The 18,000-nt window shown below is 40.9% G+C and overlaps 4 protein-coding genes across 6 annotated transcripts; 3 read left to right on the forward strand and 1 right to left on the reverse strand.

Annotated features, from left to right (window-relative positions):
- The first annotated feature begins 1,089 nt into the window (after positions 1-1,089).
- Positions 1,090-2,767, forward strand: LOC115628573. The gene is made up of 5 exons (XM_030524741.1): positions 1,090-1,196; positions 1,257-1,362; positions 1,429-1,708; positions 1,760-2,347; positions 2,410-2,767. Exons 1-5 carry the CDS (start codon positions 1,099-1,101, stop codon positions 2,619-2,621), a joined length of 1,284 nt encoding a protein of 427 aa, XP_030380601.1. The 5' UTR covers positions 1,090-1,098; the 3' UTR covers positions 2,622-2,767.
- Positions 2,768-3,299: 532 nt separating this feature from the next.
- On the forward strand, positions 3,300-7,144 carry LOC115628459 (solute carrier organic anion transporter family member 74D). The gene is made up of 8 exons (XM_030524577.1): positions 3,300-3,451; positions 3,962-4,266; positions 4,358-4,596; positions 4,659-4,917; positions 4,981-5,432; positions 5,486-5,715; positions 5,784-6,535; positions 6,589-7,144. The coding sequence occupies exons 2-8, from the start codon at positions 4,059-4,061 to the stop codon at positions 6,741-6,743; spliced, it is 2,295 nt and encodes a 764-aa protein (XP_030380437.1). The 5' UTR covers positions 3,300-3,451; positions 3,962-4,058; the 3' UTR covers positions 6,744-7,144.
- Positions 7,145-7,591: 447 nt separating this feature from the next.
- On the reverse strand, positions 7,592-13,836 carry LOC115628460 (eukaryotic peptide chain release factor GTP-binding subunit ERF3A). Of its 2 annotated transcripts, none has more exons than XM_030524578.1 (7): positions 12,791-13,836; positions 10,281-10,469; positions 9,438-10,207; positions 9,282-9,368; positions 9,047-9,223; positions 8,811-8,979; positions 7,592-8,750 (listed from the first exon to the last, which is right to left on the reverse strand). In XM_030524578.1, the coding sequence occupies exons 1-7, from the start codon at positions 13,245-13,247 to the stop codon at positions 8,707-8,709; spliced, it is 1,893 nt and encodes a 630-aa protein (XP_030380438.1). In that variant the 5' UTR covers positions 13,248-13,836; the 3' UTR covers positions 7,592-8,706. The 2 variants fall into 2 exon arrangements, with proteins under 2 accessions (XP_030380438.1, XP_030380440.1); XM_030524580.1 differs by lacking the exon at positions 12,791-13,836 and adding an exon at positions 10,525-10,549 and having other exon boundaries at positions 8,613-8,750.
- A 162-nt stretch (positions 13,837-13,998) lies between these two features.
- On the forward strand, positions 13,999-16,579 carry LOC115628476 (serine/arginine-rich splicing factor 2). Of its 2 annotated transcripts, XR_003995802.1 has the most exons (5): positions 13,999-14,199; positions 14,349-14,479; positions 14,731-15,127; positions 15,192-15,277; positions 15,793-16,579. XR_003995802.1 is itself a non-coding variant. In XM_030524597.1 (4 exons), exons 1-3 carry the CDS (start codon positions 14,122-14,124, stop codon positions 15,095-15,097), a joined length of 576 nt encoding a protein of 191 aa, XP_030380457.1. In that variant the 5' UTR covers positions 14,000-14,121; the 3' UTR covers positions 15,098-15,127; positions 15,192-15,617. The 2 variants fall into 2 exon arrangements, 1 of the variants encoding a protein (XP_030380457.1); XM_030524597.1 differs by lacking the exon at positions 15,793-16,579 and having other exon boundaries at positions 14,000-14,199; positions 15,192-15,617.
- Positions 16,580-18,000: the final 1,421 nt, after the last annotated feature.

Genomic DNA, 18,000 nt, shown 5'->3' on the forward strand with positions numbered 1-18,000 from the left:
AGAGTACAAAAATGTCAATGCTTCAGACATAAAAAGTTTAGTTGTTAATGTTAGTTGTAAATCGTAGTTGATTTACAGGACCTTTTTTAATCGCAATCTAATCAAAACATTCAAATAAATGTATATGAAATATCAGTTAATAATATGATTACAATGTTATATTTTTAGCTATTTTTTGCTGTCCAACCTGCCATTTTTTGTAATTGACAGTTGGCAGCACTGGTTGGGCTCGAACTTATCTTATCACATGTTGCTGTTTCTGCTGCAACAATGTTGCCAGCAACACGATTTTGTTGTAGCAACACAGCGCCTTCACTTTTGTATTCCAAGACTTGAAATTGCTGTAACTATCGAAAAAAGTGTTTCAATAATTACTTGTAATTAGCTTTTGGTAAAAACTTGTGTTTTATTGTACTCTGTATCTGAAAGGTAAAAGAGTATGTTAGGTTTGTGCAAAGTGTAACAGGTAGAAAGGGGCGTGCCAGACCCCGCAAAGTGTTTATATCCTTATAACAAGACAAGTCGATTTGGCAATGTCTGTCTATTCGTATTAATCACCTACCCTTAGAGAATACTACTATATCAGCTAGAGACACCAAATAAAACACACAGATGCCTTAAATATGTATGCAATACAAGCGTATTCAAAAATTTTCCTCCAACCCCCACACCCTCGCTATTAGTGATATTCCAAAGCTTCCGAGATTCTTTGCATTTTTAAATAAAATTTGGCAGTTACATCCGGTTATGCGTCCGTAAATTTAATCCCGATAGGCACATGTTCAAGGAAGTTATATAGTAGTCATAAATGTAATCTCTGCCTGCAGGATGTAAATTCGATCATTTATTTCAATTTTGTTTATTGTTCCTTTTTCAATTTTGCTAATTTGTTTAATTATTTTACAGTGTATTTCAAACTCAGGGCACCCGACCTTAGCTTCTACACTGGACCTATAAATTGTGCATCCTTCTGACTGCCCCCACTCTTTATATATTTCTTCGAAAAAAATAATATCGAAAAGTCATACTGCTGAGAGAAAACAATCAAAAAGTCCTGATATTGTGGGTTCGTTCTTTTGTTCAAACAACTTGGATAAAATGAACAGATTGTTATTGGAAATCTTTCTCCTACTGGCTGCTTTGGCCAAGACCTGTGCTGGTGGGGATCCGCCGGTACTAATGTGGGGTCTCGACGCGTAAGTTTTCAGTCAGCGGAAATCCTCAATTCAAAATAGCCCGCCCTCACTAATCCACAGGCCTGCACCAGACACAATTTTTAAACCTGTTGAAAGCGAAATGTTGGCTGATTTCTTGGACCCGCTGCAGGAAAACTACATGATCGTGGTCTATTTTGCACAAGAGGTAAGTAGAAAGTCGGCATATCCGGGAGCCAGCTGATATTTGAACATTGAATATTTGAATACACAGCTCTCGCCGAAGGACTTCTTGTGTGAGGTGCCCGAATCGTCACAGAAATGTTTCAAATACCTTAGTGAGGTCTTTCCGCTCAATTACTATAGTCAAGTGCGGAGCCCTCAACGCGTGGTAGAGCTGTTCGCTTACAAAGATCCTGATTGGCAGCAACTGAACGTGAGCGCCGAGCTGCAGCTTCAGCTTCAACAGGCCCCAATATGTGAACCAGGTCTGGTACATGCCTTCAACTTCAGCGACACCCATGCCCTACGACATCAGAACCTCCTGGCTCATGGTAAGTAAGCGGCGTACTCTAAGGGAAGTAAACTTGACAATCCGTCAACAGATCAGTTCATTGCCTCCGTATCCGAGCATCTTAAATCCTGTCCAGTCATACAGCTATATACAGCATTTGATGCGAGTAGCCAGCACCGAGAGCGTCGAGCCGACGATTGGGACCAGTTTAAAAAAGTTTCGCCAACTCCGAAAGCAGATATGGACACGGGCGACGTCGGCATAGTGCAAGAACCTCACAACCTGACTGTACTTCGGGCGGACCTAGGCCTCCTGGTGTACAAAAAGATAGTCTATGCTATTGAAGTGAAGCAAGGGAAACACGTCTACTACAGACGACTGTACATCAAGCTGGTCGACAATGAACTGATGGTGGAGGTGCTGAACACGAGTGTATCGCAGCTCGGTTTCTTGTTCACTCTAAATACTGTGAAGGGGCCCTTGCAAATTGAAATTCGAAGCACGAAAGGAGACTGGCGAGTTACGCAGTTCATGTACCAGGGTGGTGTTAAGTTTCAGACCATTGATCTGATTTTCTATAGCAAGACCCACTCGCTTTGCTGCACAGCCATTACGGCGTATTCGCCGCGCGGGGATCGAATAACCATATACGACCTTTATATGGACGTGATAACAAATGGTAAGTGGCAGAAAGTGTCAGAATGATTCGAACCTAACCGGACTTCCCACAACCGGGCGTAGAAAATCAAACGGGAACTGATCCGAACTATCGCCCGAAGCCCTGCTGGTATTGCGAAATATTCATAACCTCAGGAATCGCACAGGCCACCTTCACGGTAATTATTCTGATTTCCCTCCTAGCCTTCGGATTCTCGATGATCTGGGACATTGGCAAGAATTCAGCCGTTCCGGTACTTAATAGAGATAGAGACCCGTTGGAAGCTGTCCGTTAGCCATAGAACTCTCGCAACCACCCTCGGCCGCCACTGCTCGCAGTGCACAGAACCGCTACACGTTTTTTGTAATTCACTTGCTTACGAATTTAATCATTTGAATCCGAGCATCGCCGATGGAGGAGGCACTGGAGGGGATGGCGCGGGTGTCCGTTTACAGAAGTGGATCGGCAGACGCCATGCGCCGTGCAATAGTTTAATTTTCGTCATTGCTGTGAATAGTACAATGGCTTCGGCGTATCTTTTAATCAAATACTTTCGTGCGTTTTGGATAGCATTAAATAAACAATTTACCTAGCACGTTAGGTTCCAAATTTTAATTACACGTGCGTTTAACTCGGCGTATGAGCAACATTCGATATTCTGCACGAGTCCGAACCGCATTTCTCAGCTCGTCATTGCTGATAGTGTGCTAGCGCTTTATGGAGGTGCACTTAGCGGCGCAGACGGACCTTCTCGGCCAATTTAAAAATTTCAGCCGTCAGTGTCAATCGCGCATCGCCGCCCAATGGTTCAACGCTTTGTTATCCGATTGTTAGCTCTCTCTCGAATTGAGAAATTTAAGCAATTCAATTAATCGGCGAGTGCCGTTAAGTGACGATAAGATTACTTCTAATATTTTTCTTGTGATAAAGCATCAATATTTAAAAATAAATATTCGATTGAAGTACACAAATAATATATACAACGCGTATAGCAATAATTAAAGAGGACCTAACATCCTTAAATAACATAACCCATAACTTATAACGAGAATCTCTTTGTGCTTCATATTTGAGAGAATTCATGGGAAAGGTTTTTGTTTTTAATAGAATCCAATAGCTGTGCAGGTGCGCATCAATTTTTTTTTATTTTGCTGACCCTCAACGTAATCATCGTTATTAGTAATCAATTGTTTATGATAGGCTGAGCATTTATTTGGTCAATAACCAGAGCCACATGTCACTATCAAGACGAAGGTGGTCGCCACAAAAATCGTACGAAAACTGTGATAAGATATAGCCGTCAGTCAGCATAACTGGCACATTTTCCAACAATTGCCCAAACCGAAAGCAATGTTTCGCAGATCACTTAATACAATCAATTTTGTAATTATTAGCAATCTAATCGTCAGTTTCAATGCAAATAAAATGTCTAGCCTAGGCGCCCACCCTCTGTGATACAAAATTAAATATTATCGGGCATAACACTAACACTAAAGTTGTTTACCCAGTCATCGTTATTGGAATATTTTCGAAACGGTTCAGGAACTGTTTTGATTTTCGCCAAACCAAACAGCTCGGCTAACGTTCGATCATTATTTACAAGTTCATCAAAATACTCTTTCTTTACATGCACAGTGAATCAGTGATAAGACAATTGACTTGGGCACATCCACGACTATTATTCGTAAACACACACAAATTTGCAAACACAGAACTCGGCTAAAGATCTGATATGGCGGAAGTACGAAGGACTCCTCCAGGGCATTACCTCTGCGGTATGTCTAATTGGCATCCAGCCTGGCTACAAAAATACGCCACCACAAAAACATTTATGGGTGTCTACGGACTGCTCGGCACAATTCAAGCCATGTCTTACATGTATTTCATCGTTACATTAACCACACTAGAGAAACGCTTCAAACTTCCCAGTCAAACCACAGGTAATTAATGTGGGTCCCGAAATAAAGGTTCCCATATCATGTCACCACTCTGTTTCCATAGAAGCATTTCTAACTAGTTTCTCCCTCTCAGGCATTATCCTCAGCGGAAATGAGATATCTCAGATAATGTTGTCACTCATTTTATCATATATTGGTGGACAGCGCAATCGGCCCCGCTGGATCGCCTGGGGCATTGTATTCTGTGGCCTGTCCTGCTACATTTTGGTACTACCACACTTTATTTACGGAGCCGGGCAAGAAATGCTCCAACTGACGGAAGAGTATCAGAAGAGCTTGGGAAATAGCACCGATCCAAACTTCACGGCTGTGGTAAGACCAAATGCTTTCATGCTGATATGTTACGGGTAAAGCCTCACTTCCCTTACTTCCAGAACGTCAGCACTTTGAAGAACCAACCAGAACAGCTTTGCGGCTCAGGCAAGCATGAGGAGGGCTGCGACAGCCTGTTTTCCTATGTACCCCTGGTGCTCATATTTCTGTCCCAATTCGTGTTGGGCGTGGGAAACACCCTATACTATTCCTTGGGACAAACCTACCTCGATGACAACACAAAGAAAACGAATACCCCGCTTATGTTAGCCGTGGCCATGGCTTTGCGGATGATTGGACCCGTTTTTGGATTTTTTTTCGGTAGCTACCGAAAAGATTTCCTCTAGACAATTCAATAAATCGAATTCTAATTCCACCCTGCAGGCTATCTATCGCTAAACATGTTTATTGATCCCAGCAAGACGCCGCTAATAGACAATAAGGATCCGCGTTGGTTGGGAGCTTGGTGGCTTGGCTGGATTATTCTCGGTACCCTGATGTGCCTCTTCTCTGGTCTGATTGGGCTGTTTCCCAAGCAATTGCCCAAAGCTACAGATTCAAGCAAACACAATTCGCACACACCTCACGTCCTTCGCCACGAAGAGCTGAAGAGGAGCTCAGCAGAACATTTGCCTTTAGGCAGAGGCTTCTCCTCAAATGCGACGCTGGACACTGTGGCGGCAGGCGCGACCTCAGAGTTCCCGCAACTCAAGGACTTCCCGCGCGCTCTGATGAGGCTATTGCGCAACAAGCTGCTTATATTTAACATCATTTCGGGAGTATTCTATATTCTGGGTGCCGCTGGATATATGACCTTCCTCACTAAATACATGGAGGTTCAAATTTACGTTTCAACCACTTAAACCTATTAACGACCGTTTTCATTTAGGTCCAGTTTCATAAATCGGCGCAAAGTGCGACCATTGTTGTCGGTCCTATCTCGATTTTGGGAATGGTCGTCGGATTGATTGGCTCTGGTCTGGTAATATCCAAGAAAAAACCATCTACAAGCAAAGTACTGTTATGGAACGTGTTTGTCGGCTTCATCTACATCTTGGGTCAAATCTCCTATACATTCATGTACTGCCCCGACTCGATGTCAGTGGCACATGATGGCAAGTATGTGCCGTTAGTAATCAGGACTCCATCCGTAAAATCTAATAATTCGCCTTTCAACCTCTGACCAGATTAAATTTGACAGCCGAGTGCAACGCCAACTGCTCCTGCAGTGGCGTCCCCTACTCGCCGGTCTGCCACGAGCCGAGCCAGATCACCTACTTCTCAGCGTGCCACGCTGGCTGCAGCTCATGGGATGGCGATCTGAAGCTTTACGACAACTGCGCATGCGTGGCTAATACCACAATCCAAGCATCCGATTCCAACACCACTCAGCGACTCCTGCAGTTACTGACGGAGAACCCCTACACGGTGCAAGTGGAGAAACTTGCCACCACGGAGACGATCAATCTCAAGGAACTGCCTTTTAGCGATGCCACCACGGAAACGATCAATCTCAAGGGACTGGCTGTTAACGATGACTTCTCAGCCGAGCTCAACAGTGTTGATGAGGACTTTCTCTCGAGAAGCAAGCGCGCTTTTGCCGATTCCATAATACGTCCAGGCGTTTGCATGGAGGGCTGTAATGCGGCATTCTGGGCGTTTTCAATCACCTCCATGATTGTGAATTGGTTTGGCTCTTCAGGTCGCATTGGAAACGTGCTGGTCAACTATCGAGCCGTGTCCCAACAAGACAAGTCCTTTGCTCAAGGCCTGGCACTCATGATGATCAGTTTGTTCGCCCTTATTCCTGGTCCCATCATATTCGGTCGTATTATAGATTCGAGCTGTTTAGTCTGGACAAAGACCTGTAATGGGAACGGAAACTGTCAGTTGTACGATCAGGCTCGTTTTCGCTATTCAGTGAACATATTATCATGCCGTGAGTCCTCAGCAACAATGTCCGTTTCCATTTACTAAGCAATTTCCTTGTAGTGCTCACTTTCTTTGGCGTGTTCTTCGACCTCTTGGTCTGGTATTATGGGCGTGATTTGGATCTTTATGGCGAGAAGGAAGCAAAACGCTTGGAACAGGAAAGCAGGCGAAATGCAGCGATTACACCATTATTGGCGAAGAAAAATGAGAAATAAGATTTCTCAGAATGATGGGAACTCCTACGAGTGCCGAAGCCCAAAATGTACCTACATCCTTTAGATGCAAACCGATGATCACGTTGAGAATTTTGTATGTGAATTAATTAATATACTCTTTTGTACTTCTAGCTATAAATAGTTCAATATATTTATTAAATCATGTAGACGCACGTGAGAGAACTCAATCATCTGAAAAGATAAACCTGAGTGAGGGGGGCATGTTTCCTTAAAAATTAATAATAAAAGAATAAGTAATTGTTAGAAACGATGGCATTTTGGTTCTTTTGCGTTCTTTTTGTTTTATTGATAAAAAATGCTCAAATTTATACGGATCGTTTTTTAATGTATGCATGTATAATAATACATTTTATGTTGTATAAATATTTCAATCAATTGTATTTTCATACAGTTTTGTTTATTATTCAGTTGCGTAGTTTTTCTTTATCCGTTTAGTAAGTATTTGAAACATTTTAATATGTTCACGTATAACTGCCCGAGAAATTTTAACAAATTGTCGTTATGTAACGTTTCTCAATCGAGTCTTCGAAGCCGGAGGAGGTTTGGAAAAAAGCGTTAAAAAGCAGATTATATATAATGGGTTTAACGTTAAGTTAATTACATTAACTTATTGAAGGACCACTAGATGTTTGTCGTTTTTTAAAAAGGGAAACAATTTTTGATTTGTTTTTTCTTCATGTTCAATTATCTCTTCTGTAAAAAATTGCGTCATTCGCTATATGTATATAAAACGTGCAACATAAAAAGGGAAAAGGGCAGAGTACTTGTATAAAATAGAGAGAAAATAATAAAACAAATAAAAATTGTTCGCAGAACCCAAAAACAACTGAAGAATAGTGCATTTTTTATTCCGTTTCACAATCGATTTGTTGTTTTCTTTTTTATATAAATTTACTAATTTGAATAATGTAAGGGTTGAAAAATTAGGAAAATACATAAATTATAGGGAGCGAACAAATGGTTGTAGGCATATAAAATAAAATCTAAAGATAACATATTACGTAATCAAAGTTGCGGATAAAACTTTACTTTTATAGAGATGTAGATGTCAAAAAAGAAGATGCTCACTTCATTTTAAGCTTAAATTTAAATTAAAGCAGTGTTTTAAATTTGAATATTGAAATAACAAGACATTGATTGATATCTGCTTCATTTTCATTTTAGCCCGCGTGGAAATAATATTGTGGGTGTTTAGCAAATAACAAGTTGCAATACAAAATATTGAAGCAAAAATAAAGAGTAAACAAAATTATTCCACTTATTAACGGTAGCGGTCTTTGTATAAATATAAAAATGGTAGCTTACAGCTTTAGTTTTAAAATTCACGACTGCTTTTGTTTTAAACTTGTTTTAGGCATATACATCGGTTATTTTGGTTTATATAAATAATAAACCGGAGCCGGCGGCTTGTTGTGTACATTTTTCAATATCAGTGCCTCAACAAAAACCTATTTGCGATGGCATAATAATCATAAACGCCATAATCGTATATAAATATTACATCTTTTTAGCAATTTTCCGATTTAGTTACACATAATATAGTTTATATTTTATATATAATGCATTTCTGTTGCTCTCTTTTAACTCTACTTTTATGCTTGTAATGCACTCTACGATTCGTTCATTTCGTTTGCTATTTAGATACTTTCTATAACGCTGTCTATTCATTATCATAATCAATTGCTATTGTTGTAATTTAAATTTGTGGTTGGTTTGTTGGTTGTTTGTTTGTTTGTTTTTAGTAGAGAAAGTAAAAGTACTTTTGTGTGTGTGTGTGTGTGTGTGTGTATATGTGTGAGAGTGTAAAGTTGTCTGTTTGGGTTGTCAATAAAATGTATATGAAAAAAACGTGGCATTTGTCGTTTACGTGCGTTTAAAAGTGCGCGGGATCCGTTGTTGTTCCGCAGCAAAAGGCGGACGCTCGAACTGAGCTTAGCTCAATTTATTCGATCACTTTCAGCACTTTTCCAATAGCAATGGTTTTGTCTGTGGACAAAAATTGGATATGAATTGTAAAAACTTGTTTCAAATCATAATTTAACTCACTCTCATCTCTCAGCGTAAAACGACCCATTTGTGGAAATAGTTTAAATTGTTCAAGGCATATCATTCCGGAACATTCAATACGCATAATTGCAACCTGATCCTGTTTAACGAATCTTGGACGTGTTTTTGATTTCTCGCCAGTCTTTTTGTCGACCAAACATATTAGTGCCTGCAATGAGAAAGACATTTTTACTTGCATCATTTTTATCATTCTAGAGAAATATTCATGCACCTACCTTCACCGTCACCTCCTCTGCGGCACAGTGTATATGCATAACTGCCGAGTAGCCCGCACAGATAATTGATTTGTGTTCTAATATAACGACCTGAGCATCAAAGATTTTGCCTGTTTTAATTGGATTCGCCGCATCGCAGATCACAAAACCAGGTGACACGTCCTCTTCCTCAATGCCCTGTGAAACAAAAGCGATTTATTTAAATTGTCATCCGTAATGTTGGGTAGTGACTTACTTTCAGCTTAATTTTGACATTTTCACCTGGACCCACGGATGTCACTTCATAGTCGTCTGAGAACAGTTGATCCACAGCCACTTGCGTCTGTCATTTATTAACAAATGAACGATTAGTATGGTATATATGTCTGCCTTATGAAACCAAGCTACTCACCCGATTTGGCATTACAAGCAAATTCTGTCCCTTGCGCGCTGTACCGGATTCCACTTTACCCATGACTACTGTGCCCATATCTTTGTATTTGTCAACAATTGGCATAATGAATGGGCCATCTAGTTTGCGATTGAGCGAAGGCAGTTCATCGATGAAAGGTATGAAGGCGGGCCCTCTATACCACGGGCATATTGTTTCTGATATTTGTTCCCTCAATCCCAGTCCACTTAGACCCGAGCAAGGCATAAAGGTAAGATCCTTAGCTGGATTAAAGCCCAGCTTCTTGAGGTATGGTAGTATCTTGTCTTTGCATTCGTTGTAACGCTCCTGATCCCAGTTCACTGTCGGGTCATCCATTTTGTTTACGAGCACGACCAAATGCTTAACGCCCGCAGTCTTCGCCAACATGGCATGCTCGCGCGTTTGCCCGCCTCGGTCAAATCCCGTCTCAAATTCACCTTTCCGCGCCGATATAACCAAAACCGCCAGATCTGCCTGTGCCGCCCCGCCAATCATATTAGGCACAAAACTTTTGTGACCAGGCGCATCAAGTATGGTGAAATGCTTGCGATCCGTTTCGAAAAAGGCTCGGCCCACCTCAACGGTTTTGCCTTTGTCGCGCTCTTCCTGATTTGTGTCCAAGGCCCAGGATAGATACCAGCTTTCGCGTGACTTCTCGCGCGCTTCTCTTTCGTATTTTTCTAACGTGCGTTTGTCCACCATGCCCGTCAGGGACATGATTTGGCCACCAATTGTCGATTTTCCAGCATCTATGTAGGTTAATAGACGACAAGAGATTAATAAGATTTTCTGCCTGGCAACTTTCGCTACCAAGGTACTTACCAACATGACCTATAAATACGACGTTCACATGCTCACGCTTGCTTCTATTCTCCTCCACTTTCGGTATCTTTTTCTTTGAGACTTTTGGCGTAGCTTCTCCCTCCGTAAATTCAGCATCATCGATCTCCTCGTCATCGGGTGTAATAATTGCGTCGTCTTCATTGTCCCAGCTATCAGCAGGATCGGTTTCTGCAAATAAAGATTTTTTATCAAAATGGTCGTAAATGTGTAGATAGCGACGTACTTGCGGCCATTTGAAGTAATAGAACTCAAGAAAGTTTACAATATAATAATATGACAGTGTACGAATATTTAAAAAAAAAAGCCTTCTCCAAGCCTTTGAATATCCAAATATGCATGCATATACCTACATAGATATAGTCATGAGAAAAAGAAAAGAAACGGACCCTTGCATTGAGGAAGTTCAATCAGTAAGTCTGCTTCAACTGGATTGATTTCATGAAAAAGGTACATTAAAGAACGTTACAATAAAGAGCAGTTAAAATGAAAAATATTTATTTGGCATTCTATTTGTTTAGCTTGTGCTTGTGACAATTGCGGCTTTTAGGTATTAAGCTTTAGGATACTTTACAAAGAATGTATGTATGCACGATTATACATACATATGTATGTATATCACACATGTATATTCCACATCTTCTTTCGTGTGATATATTAGTACTCCTTATTATACCGTACCTCCTTCGGCAACAGAGTATAAAAAGATACCACAAAAAATATAGCGACAACCGTATTTGTTGTATTATAAACGAGAAAAGTGTTACTTGTTAAATGCAAAGAGATGGTCAAATTTGTACCGTCCATATCACACCCATCGAGATCATTAATTTAAATTAAATATCGAGTTCATTTCGATTTTACATATTATTATCGAACTTTCTAAGAGCGGGTTGGTCACACTTCAACACTTTCACTTTTGGAGAAATACTACAATATTTATCTGATTTTTAGCATATGTACATAGCATAACTGTAGTGGTGCCTGCATGCAAATATACCAACAAACTGTATGCACATACATACATATGTATGTAGGTATGGACATGTGTGTGAAATATTATTAAAGTAGTTAGTTAAAAACTTGATCGGCAAAACTTGCTATGTGTATTGTAGAGGAGATACGGAACGAAGGGGAGTATTAAAAAAGACAGCTTAGCTATCAGAATAGCGTTCAATGCCTACCCGAAAGCTCCCTTAGTTTAGTTTTAGTATATCCATTTCGAATTAATAATAGTTTGGTTTGGCTTGTTCGTTTATAAATATTGAACTGGTTTGGAATAGCATTGAACACTTTGTGTCAACCACAATTGGGGAAGAGCCTCTAGCTCCACCAAAATAAAAGACACGCACAAAAATAACAGCTGTTATGGATTTAAGGAAAAACTGACTTTTTATACGGTTGCTTAACACATTTTTCGCGTTCGTTGGCATAATCTTTAAACTTCGATACAAAAACTTAGCTAAAATAGTTTTGCACAAATTAGGCAAACTTTACGTGCAACGTGGAAAAGTAAAAGCTACATACTGAACACAAAAATGAATTTCTATGCAAACTCGGTGCCGTCTCTGCTTGCTAAGGCCAGCCAGCTACTAACAACAGAATCAAGTTCAAAGCAGTTCTAACCAAAAGGGAGCTGACACTCACACTGAGCAGACATGTGGGCCATATCAGTAGTGGCAACAACAACAAAGAATGTTGTTGAATGGAGCCATCACCCCTCTCCGACGCACTCCTATAACAAACAAGTGATCTCAAATGAGTGTGGAGCAACAGCACTAGTCTGTTCGGCGAAAGACAGCACTACTTTTTAGCGAGTGAATCAACGAACAACACAAGACGGCAACAAAACGAGTGAAAACGGCAAACGTGTCAAAACACGGTGATAGTCGTCGAATGTTAAGCATAAAGACATGAGGCCAGAGGGAAATTGTTGGTGAAGCGCAAGTGCCAACAGCTGCTGCGTATGAATGGCATCGGATTAATATGTAAAAAGGGGAAAAATACTCCAATCTCTGGTTGTTAGCGTGAAAATCAAGACATATTTGAGATCTCTTTTGCCTTCAATTTTCGTTAACATTACGACAACTATACACACAAATAAGGGACAGCTAATCACGTTGCACATTTGTGTTTGTTGCTACGTTTCTCACTCTACGATAGCAGCATTTGAGGTTAGGATCAAGAATAGTAACCTACCTTTTGCATTTGTCGTTAGGCAGTGTCAGAAGCAGGTAAACAACAACAACTAAGTTGCCTTTGTTTGGTATTTCCTACTGGTGTTCTGCAGACACACACAGGCATGCATTTACGAGACACGTGACGTCACTTTGAAAAACAACGCGCACGGCAACACGCACATAGAAAAGTTCAATGCGCCCATTTCTTTTTACATGGTAGAACAGAGAAACTACCCCCATTCACCCACACCAACACACTTGCATACATCACTCCCCACCATCCTCACGCACACTGTGACTCGTTCTCCTTACCATTGTTGGCTGCCGTTTTGTCCGCCGCACTTATATTTTCGACTGGCGCTGCCGCTGTTGCTGAAGAAGGCGTGGTGACTGGCGACCCTTGTACTGGCGATGTAGAGTTCGATGAAGAAGGCGCCGCCGCTATCGCCTCCGTTCCCGCTGCAGCTGCTGCTGCGTTTAGGGCATTTGTTGAATCTCCAGAGCCTGCAGAATCAGGCGTTGTGGCTGGTGTGGCACTACCAGATGCCGGCAAGGAGCTGCTAGGCGCAACAGTCTCCACTGGCAGCTGCTGTTGCTGTGTTGTGGTTGATTGTGGTGCTGGCGCCGAGACTGCCGCTTGCGCTGCAGCCGCAGCAACAGCCGCCGCGCTGGCAGCACTATTGTAATTAAAGCTGGGCACAAATTCCACTGCATTCACATTTAGAGTTGAGAATTTTGTTGTTACTTCTGTGTTTTCCTGCGCCGCCATAGTTGGATGTGTGTTTTTGTACAGAATTTCACTTTTTTCTGTTCGAATCGGATATAATATAAAAATTACACGCGACGAAATCGACGGCAACGACACACTTTCGCCCTCCTACTTATTCCGCTGCTTCTACTTCTGCGGCTGATGCTTCTTCTTCTTTCTACTAATGCAGAACACTCACAAAAACACGCGGGAGTGCTGACACACAAACACACACTTTTACGGCGGATCCAGCCAGACGCAGAGTTGCGGATTTGGTAATACTCCCAATTGGAATTGGTTCTCAAAGGCACACGCCTGATGATGTAAAACTTTATTAGTTGAAAAGTAATTTCTTTTTTGAATATCGCGAAACAAAAATAATTTTTTTTTGTATGTGAAAGCTTTGGATTTGTTACTGACACCTTTTTCAGTCTCAATGACACCAACCACGTTGCCAATTTTACTGCTCTGTGCTCACGTTACGTATTTGCATGCAACGTAGACGTAACGTTAAATTGCTTACAGGTGAATTAACTGCGCAGCAATTGTTAAATTCGCGTACTCTGCAAGCTATGGCAAATTCCTTTAATCTCTATTTAACACCTTTCCCAACAACAAACGCGTAAAAATATACTGAGTTGCTCCCAATTGAATTGCAGCCCTAGACTTGTTCAGTGTTGATTAAGAACGTTTGACATTTGGTAGGGTAGCACTGAATTGACATATAGCGTGTGTAGCCGGCCCGGCTGCCATTATTCTTCATTTCCCTTTTGATTTTCGTTCGGTGTAGACGTTTGTGGAAGGGCGCTTCAAGTTTACTGTGTAAAATTGTGTTAACAAAAAGTAGATAAGCATATTAACAAATACATTTTATTGTTAAAATATTTCCTAAGCAATGAGTGCAAGTGGCGGTGGTGGTGCTGGAGGTGGTGCGCGACCTCCACCAAGAATTGACGGCATGGTCTCATTGAAGGTACATATATACGCAATATGGCGGCTAGTGCTGCAGCCGTCGCCATTTGTGAGGCGGTTTTTTTTTCGTTATCTAACCATTCTATTATACATACATACATACTCGCCTGTGCACAAAAAAAATATATAAAATAACTATTTGATTTGCAGGTTGATAATCTCACATATCGGACTACTCCGGAGGACTTGCGTCGCGTTTTCGAACGCTGCGGTGAAGTTGGTGACATTTACATACCACGTGATCGATATACACGCGAGAGTCGTGGTTTTGCCTTTGTTCGGTAAGTTACTGTCGAGTGTGAGGTTAGATTTGCATTTATTTTTGCACATTAAGAAAATTTTTGCATACTCTGCGACTTTTTCTCAGTCATTAAATGCCAGATAAATTGTATTCAAATTGCAACTGTTGCCTACGAACCTTTACTAGGCGACATACGCTGAATACAACAAAGCTGCCAAATTGTAGAAAGTTGGAACTTTCACATACGTGAATATGTACGTGTACTTCATTTATATTTTCTTTTCTTTGCAGCTTCTATGACAAACGCGATGCTGAGGATGCACTTGAGGCCATGGACGGCCGCATGCTAGACGGGAGGGAGTTACGTGTTCAAATGGCCCGCTATGGTCGTCCTTCTTCGCCAACTCGTCGTAATAGTACCAGTAATCGTCGTGGTGGTGGAACTGGGGGTGGTGGCGGAGGTGGACGTCGTCGGTCTCGTTCACCCATGCGTCGTCGATCGCGTAGTCCGCGTCGTCGTTCGTACTCACCACGCTCTCGCTCCCGATCCGCTGACAGTCGTTCGCCAGGTCGCCGCAACAAGTTCTCCCCCGTCCGTGGTGACAGCCGAAATGGCATTGGAGCCATTGGGGCCTCACGCAGCCGAAGTCGCTCTTAATTGCTATTCGAATACTTTCCATAATATCTGGTAAGATAGGCGTTGGGTGATATTTGCGCATCCTTCATTGAAATGTGTATTTTATCCCGTTTAGCCACCCGGACTACTATGGTGGTGGATGTTCCAGGCAACAAAACACCCATCGACTCAGCCAACACTCATGCTGTACCAGAACAGCAGGTATAAATGCATTAGACATAAACAAAACGTATATCATACACGCAAATATATATTATAGTACACTTAATCCTAAGTTATCCACAGCGCCAAGTCAAAATGAAAATTGTTTAGAATTGTATGATGATACGATATGTGTTTCGAGTACATTTTCTACTCTTATCACTATTGGCATTGTTAAACTGCTTAACACAAGTGAGTTGGAGAATACGATTTGACACAGTAATAGGAATTTCATGTTATGACTTGAGTTTCTTGTATTTTTAGCCCACAAGATTTGTGAAAGGATAGGCACACACATACTTTAAAATAAAACTCGAAATACATGTACAAACAAACGTAACTGCCATTAGTTAGACATCCATAGATGTATTTAGGCGCTACCTACTTCTGTATTCTCTTAACGTTTTTTTTTTTTCCCCTCGGTAATTTTTGTGTTTGTTGTTTGCGCTTTTTATTGTTTTCAACAAACCTTATTAACAAGCTTTCCAACATTTTACATATTTATATATATGCAGGCAATGGTGTGGCGGTTGTTGCAGTCATGTTCAGGCTTAAAAATGTAAATATTATGTTGGCGAGTCGTAGGCGAGGGAAAGCGAGCGACGCGCGAGCAGCTGGTTAAATAAATTGGGCATCGAAACAGCGGCAATTGAACCGATCAAAGCAGATTGGAGACACCAGAGCGAGCCTTGCCTGCCGTCCCGGTCGTCGTCGCTGCTGTTGCTACTGCAGTTGTTGCTGTAATGCTGCATCTTTACGAGCTGCGCTCGACCTTCTTCAAATTGTTGATGATGCTGCTGTTGCCGCCGCCGCCGCTGAGGTTGCTGCACGACGCCTCGTTAGTTCGCCGCGATTTTTTTACCTGTACTGCATATATTGCAGTCTGCCAACTTTCTGGTGTTTTTGCCGTTAACTACTTTTTCGTACTTATTCCTGCCTGCATGAGCGTTAATTTCTGTTGGTGTTTTGCTGAGTTGCTGTTTTGGGCGTACTTTTGAATTTAGCGAACTTTGCAGTTAAAAAAGCGTACGAATTGACGATATCGAATTACTTGCTGGATGGATGTCTTTAAGGACGTTGTGCCCAGAGCTCTGGTAAGCATTCGAAGTACAAATTGCTAATAACATTTCAGCTCCATTGCAGCCAAGACAGGTCCACATCGTTAACACGAAGCCCCAAATGTAAGTCAGCCGTAAAATGGATTAGAAATTTAAATTCCTTTTGCAGATTTTGGTGCTTCAATATACATAGCTTATAATGCCAATCCTTACATTAAATAAAGTGATGATAAAAACCGCGCAAGATGTTTGTCTTTTCATTCGCTTTACCTAAGGGTTAAAAATGGAAAGCTCTGCAATTTTTTTTATTTGCAACGCTATTGATGATTTTCCATAGCTTCCGTATTCGTGGAATATTCAACTTTAGTCAAATTCCGGTTAGTAATTGTGTGTTCGTATGCAAAGTTTCGCCAAAGTGGGTCAATTTGAAAGGAAGTTATAGTAATAAATGTAATCTCTGCCAACTGCAGCTGCTTTGGCTCAAATCTGTCATAATTTAATTTAGTTTTTGGCACGTCATTATTAATCTAGGTTGGATACAGGGTGTTTAAAAGCTGGGTCCGTTTGACTATCATTACATTCTTGGTTTTCTATGTCCTTCGCTGTAGAGCAAATCCATACTATTATGTATGTATATCATCAGCATGACAAGAGTTGTTGCAGCAATGATAGTTCCAATGGTACTAGGCTGAAAAGCGGCTTTTTCTTTCTCACCTACACTGTCAACAAAAATAAGGCCCCAAGAACTTCTTAGGAAACAGTATAAAATTTTTGTATTCTTTCCGAATGCAAATCAAGTTTAGCGTCGGTTGAAAAAAAAAGTAGGTGTATCTGGGCGAAATGAAACCTTATGGTTGCATTGAATGACTCAATTTGAGGTAACTATTTATAGATTGGTGAGGGGAGCCTTTATAATTATGCATCAACGATGGTTGGCTAATCTACATTTGACTGGAAAAGAATGGCTAGAAAATGGTTATCGAGCTAGAAAACTCGCTCGATGGAAAAGCCACTAAAAATATATAGAACAAGATAGAACGCTACAGTCGAGCAAGCCCGACAGTAAAATAGCCTGTACTCTCCACAAAAAGGAAAAATTAAAAAAAAAAAAATTTAAATAAATTAAATTATTAAAAAAAATGAATGAATTAATTAATTAAAATAATTAATTTAATTAAATTAGAATACATGTTTATGTTCAGTTTAAACAGCATACATTTACATCACGTACCTATGCGTGTTCATATGCGTGTATGTATGCAGCACAAAGTTGAACAAAAGCAGCAACAACAACAGCTGCGGGCAGCGCTGCCGACAGAGCTGCAGGCAGCGCAGTACTAACTGGATGTACCTACCAAAATTAATTTTTAAAATCCGAGAATTACGGAAGTTATAAGAAAAAATACGAATTGCGGGGGAGTGGGGGGTGTATCAGAAAAAATAAACAAACTCGTTCTGCCTAGGGCTTATAGGAACCTTGATACCAATTTTGGTTATCCTAGCTCTTGTACTTACTGAGATCCTTGCGCTCATACAGACAGACGGACATGGCTATATCGACTCGTCTTCTCATCCTGATCAAGAATATATATACTTTGCGGGGTCTGCCACGCCTCCTTCTGTGTGTTACATACATGCGCACAAAACTAGTATAGCCTTTCACCC

This window comes from Scaptodrosophila lebanonensis, unplaced genomic scaffold (assembly GCF_003285725.1).
Source record: "Scaptodrosophila lebanonensis strain 11010-0011.00,11010-0021.00 unplaced genomic scaffold, SlebRS2 tig00000118-arrow-arrow-pilon, whole genome shotgun sequence".
Lineage (NCBI taxonomy): Eukaryota > Metazoa > Arthropoda > Insecta > Diptera > Drosophilidae > Scaptodrosophila > Scaptodrosophila lebanonensis.

What these genes read in the sequence shown, in the direction of transcription:
- LOC115628460 (XM_030524578.1), bottom strand. Translation starts at nt 13,247, where the DNA reads ATGGCGGCGCAGGAAAACACAGAAGTAACAACAAAATTCTCAACTCTA. An exon ending in CGTATTTATAGGTCATGTTG is followed by an intron (nt 10,208 to 10,280) that starts GTAAGTACCTTG and finishes TAACCTACATAG; the next exon opens with ATGCTGGAAAATCGACAATT. An exon ending in TTTTACGCTGAGAGATGAGA is followed by an intron (nt 8,751 to 8,810) that starts GTGAGTTAAATT and finishes TTTTGTCCACAG; the next exon opens with ACAAAACCATTGCTATTGGA.
- LOC115628459 (XM_030524577.1), top strand. Translation starts at nt 4,059, where the DNA reads ATGGCGGAAGTACGAAGGACTCCTCCAGGGCATTACCTCTGCGGTATG. An exon ending in ATCCAAACTTCACGGCTGTG is followed by an intron (nt 4,597 to 4,658) that starts GTAAGACCAAAT and finishes CCTTACTTCCAG; the next exon opens with AACGTCAGCACTTTGAAGAA. An exon ending in CGTTTTTGGATTTTTTTTCG is followed by an intron (nt 4,918 to 4,980) that starts GTAGCTACCGAA and finishes TCCACCCTGCAG; the next exon opens with GCTATCTATCGCTAAACATG.
- LOC115628476 (XM_030524597.1), top strand. Translation starts at nt 14,122, where the DNA reads ATGAGTGCAAGTGGCGGTGGTGGTGCTGGAGGTGGTGCGCGACCTCCA. An exon ending in ACGGCATGGTCTCATTGAAG is followed by an intron (nt 14,200 to 14,348) that starts GTACATATATAC and finishes TTTGATTTGCAG; the next exon opens with GTTGATAATCTCACATATCG. An exon ending in CGTGGTTTTGCCTTTGTTCG is followed by an intron (nt 14,480 to 14,730) that starts GTAAGTTACTGT and finishes TTTTCTTTGCAG; the next exon opens with CTTCTATGACAAACGCGATG.
- LOC115628573 (XM_030524741.1), top strand. Translation starts at nt 1,099, where the DNA reads ATGAACAGATTGTTATTGGAAATCTTTCTCCTACTGGCTGCTTTGGCC. An exon ending in TCAGAACCTCCTGGCTCATG is followed by an intron (nt 1,709 to 1,759) that starts GTAAGTAAGCGG and finishes ATCCGTCAACAG; the next exon opens with ATCAGTTCATTGCCTCCGTA. An exon ending in TATGGACGTGATAACAAATG is followed by an intron (nt 2,348 to 2,409) that starts GTAAGTGGCAGA and finishes AACCGGGCGTAG; the next exon opens with AAAATCAAACGGGAACTGAT.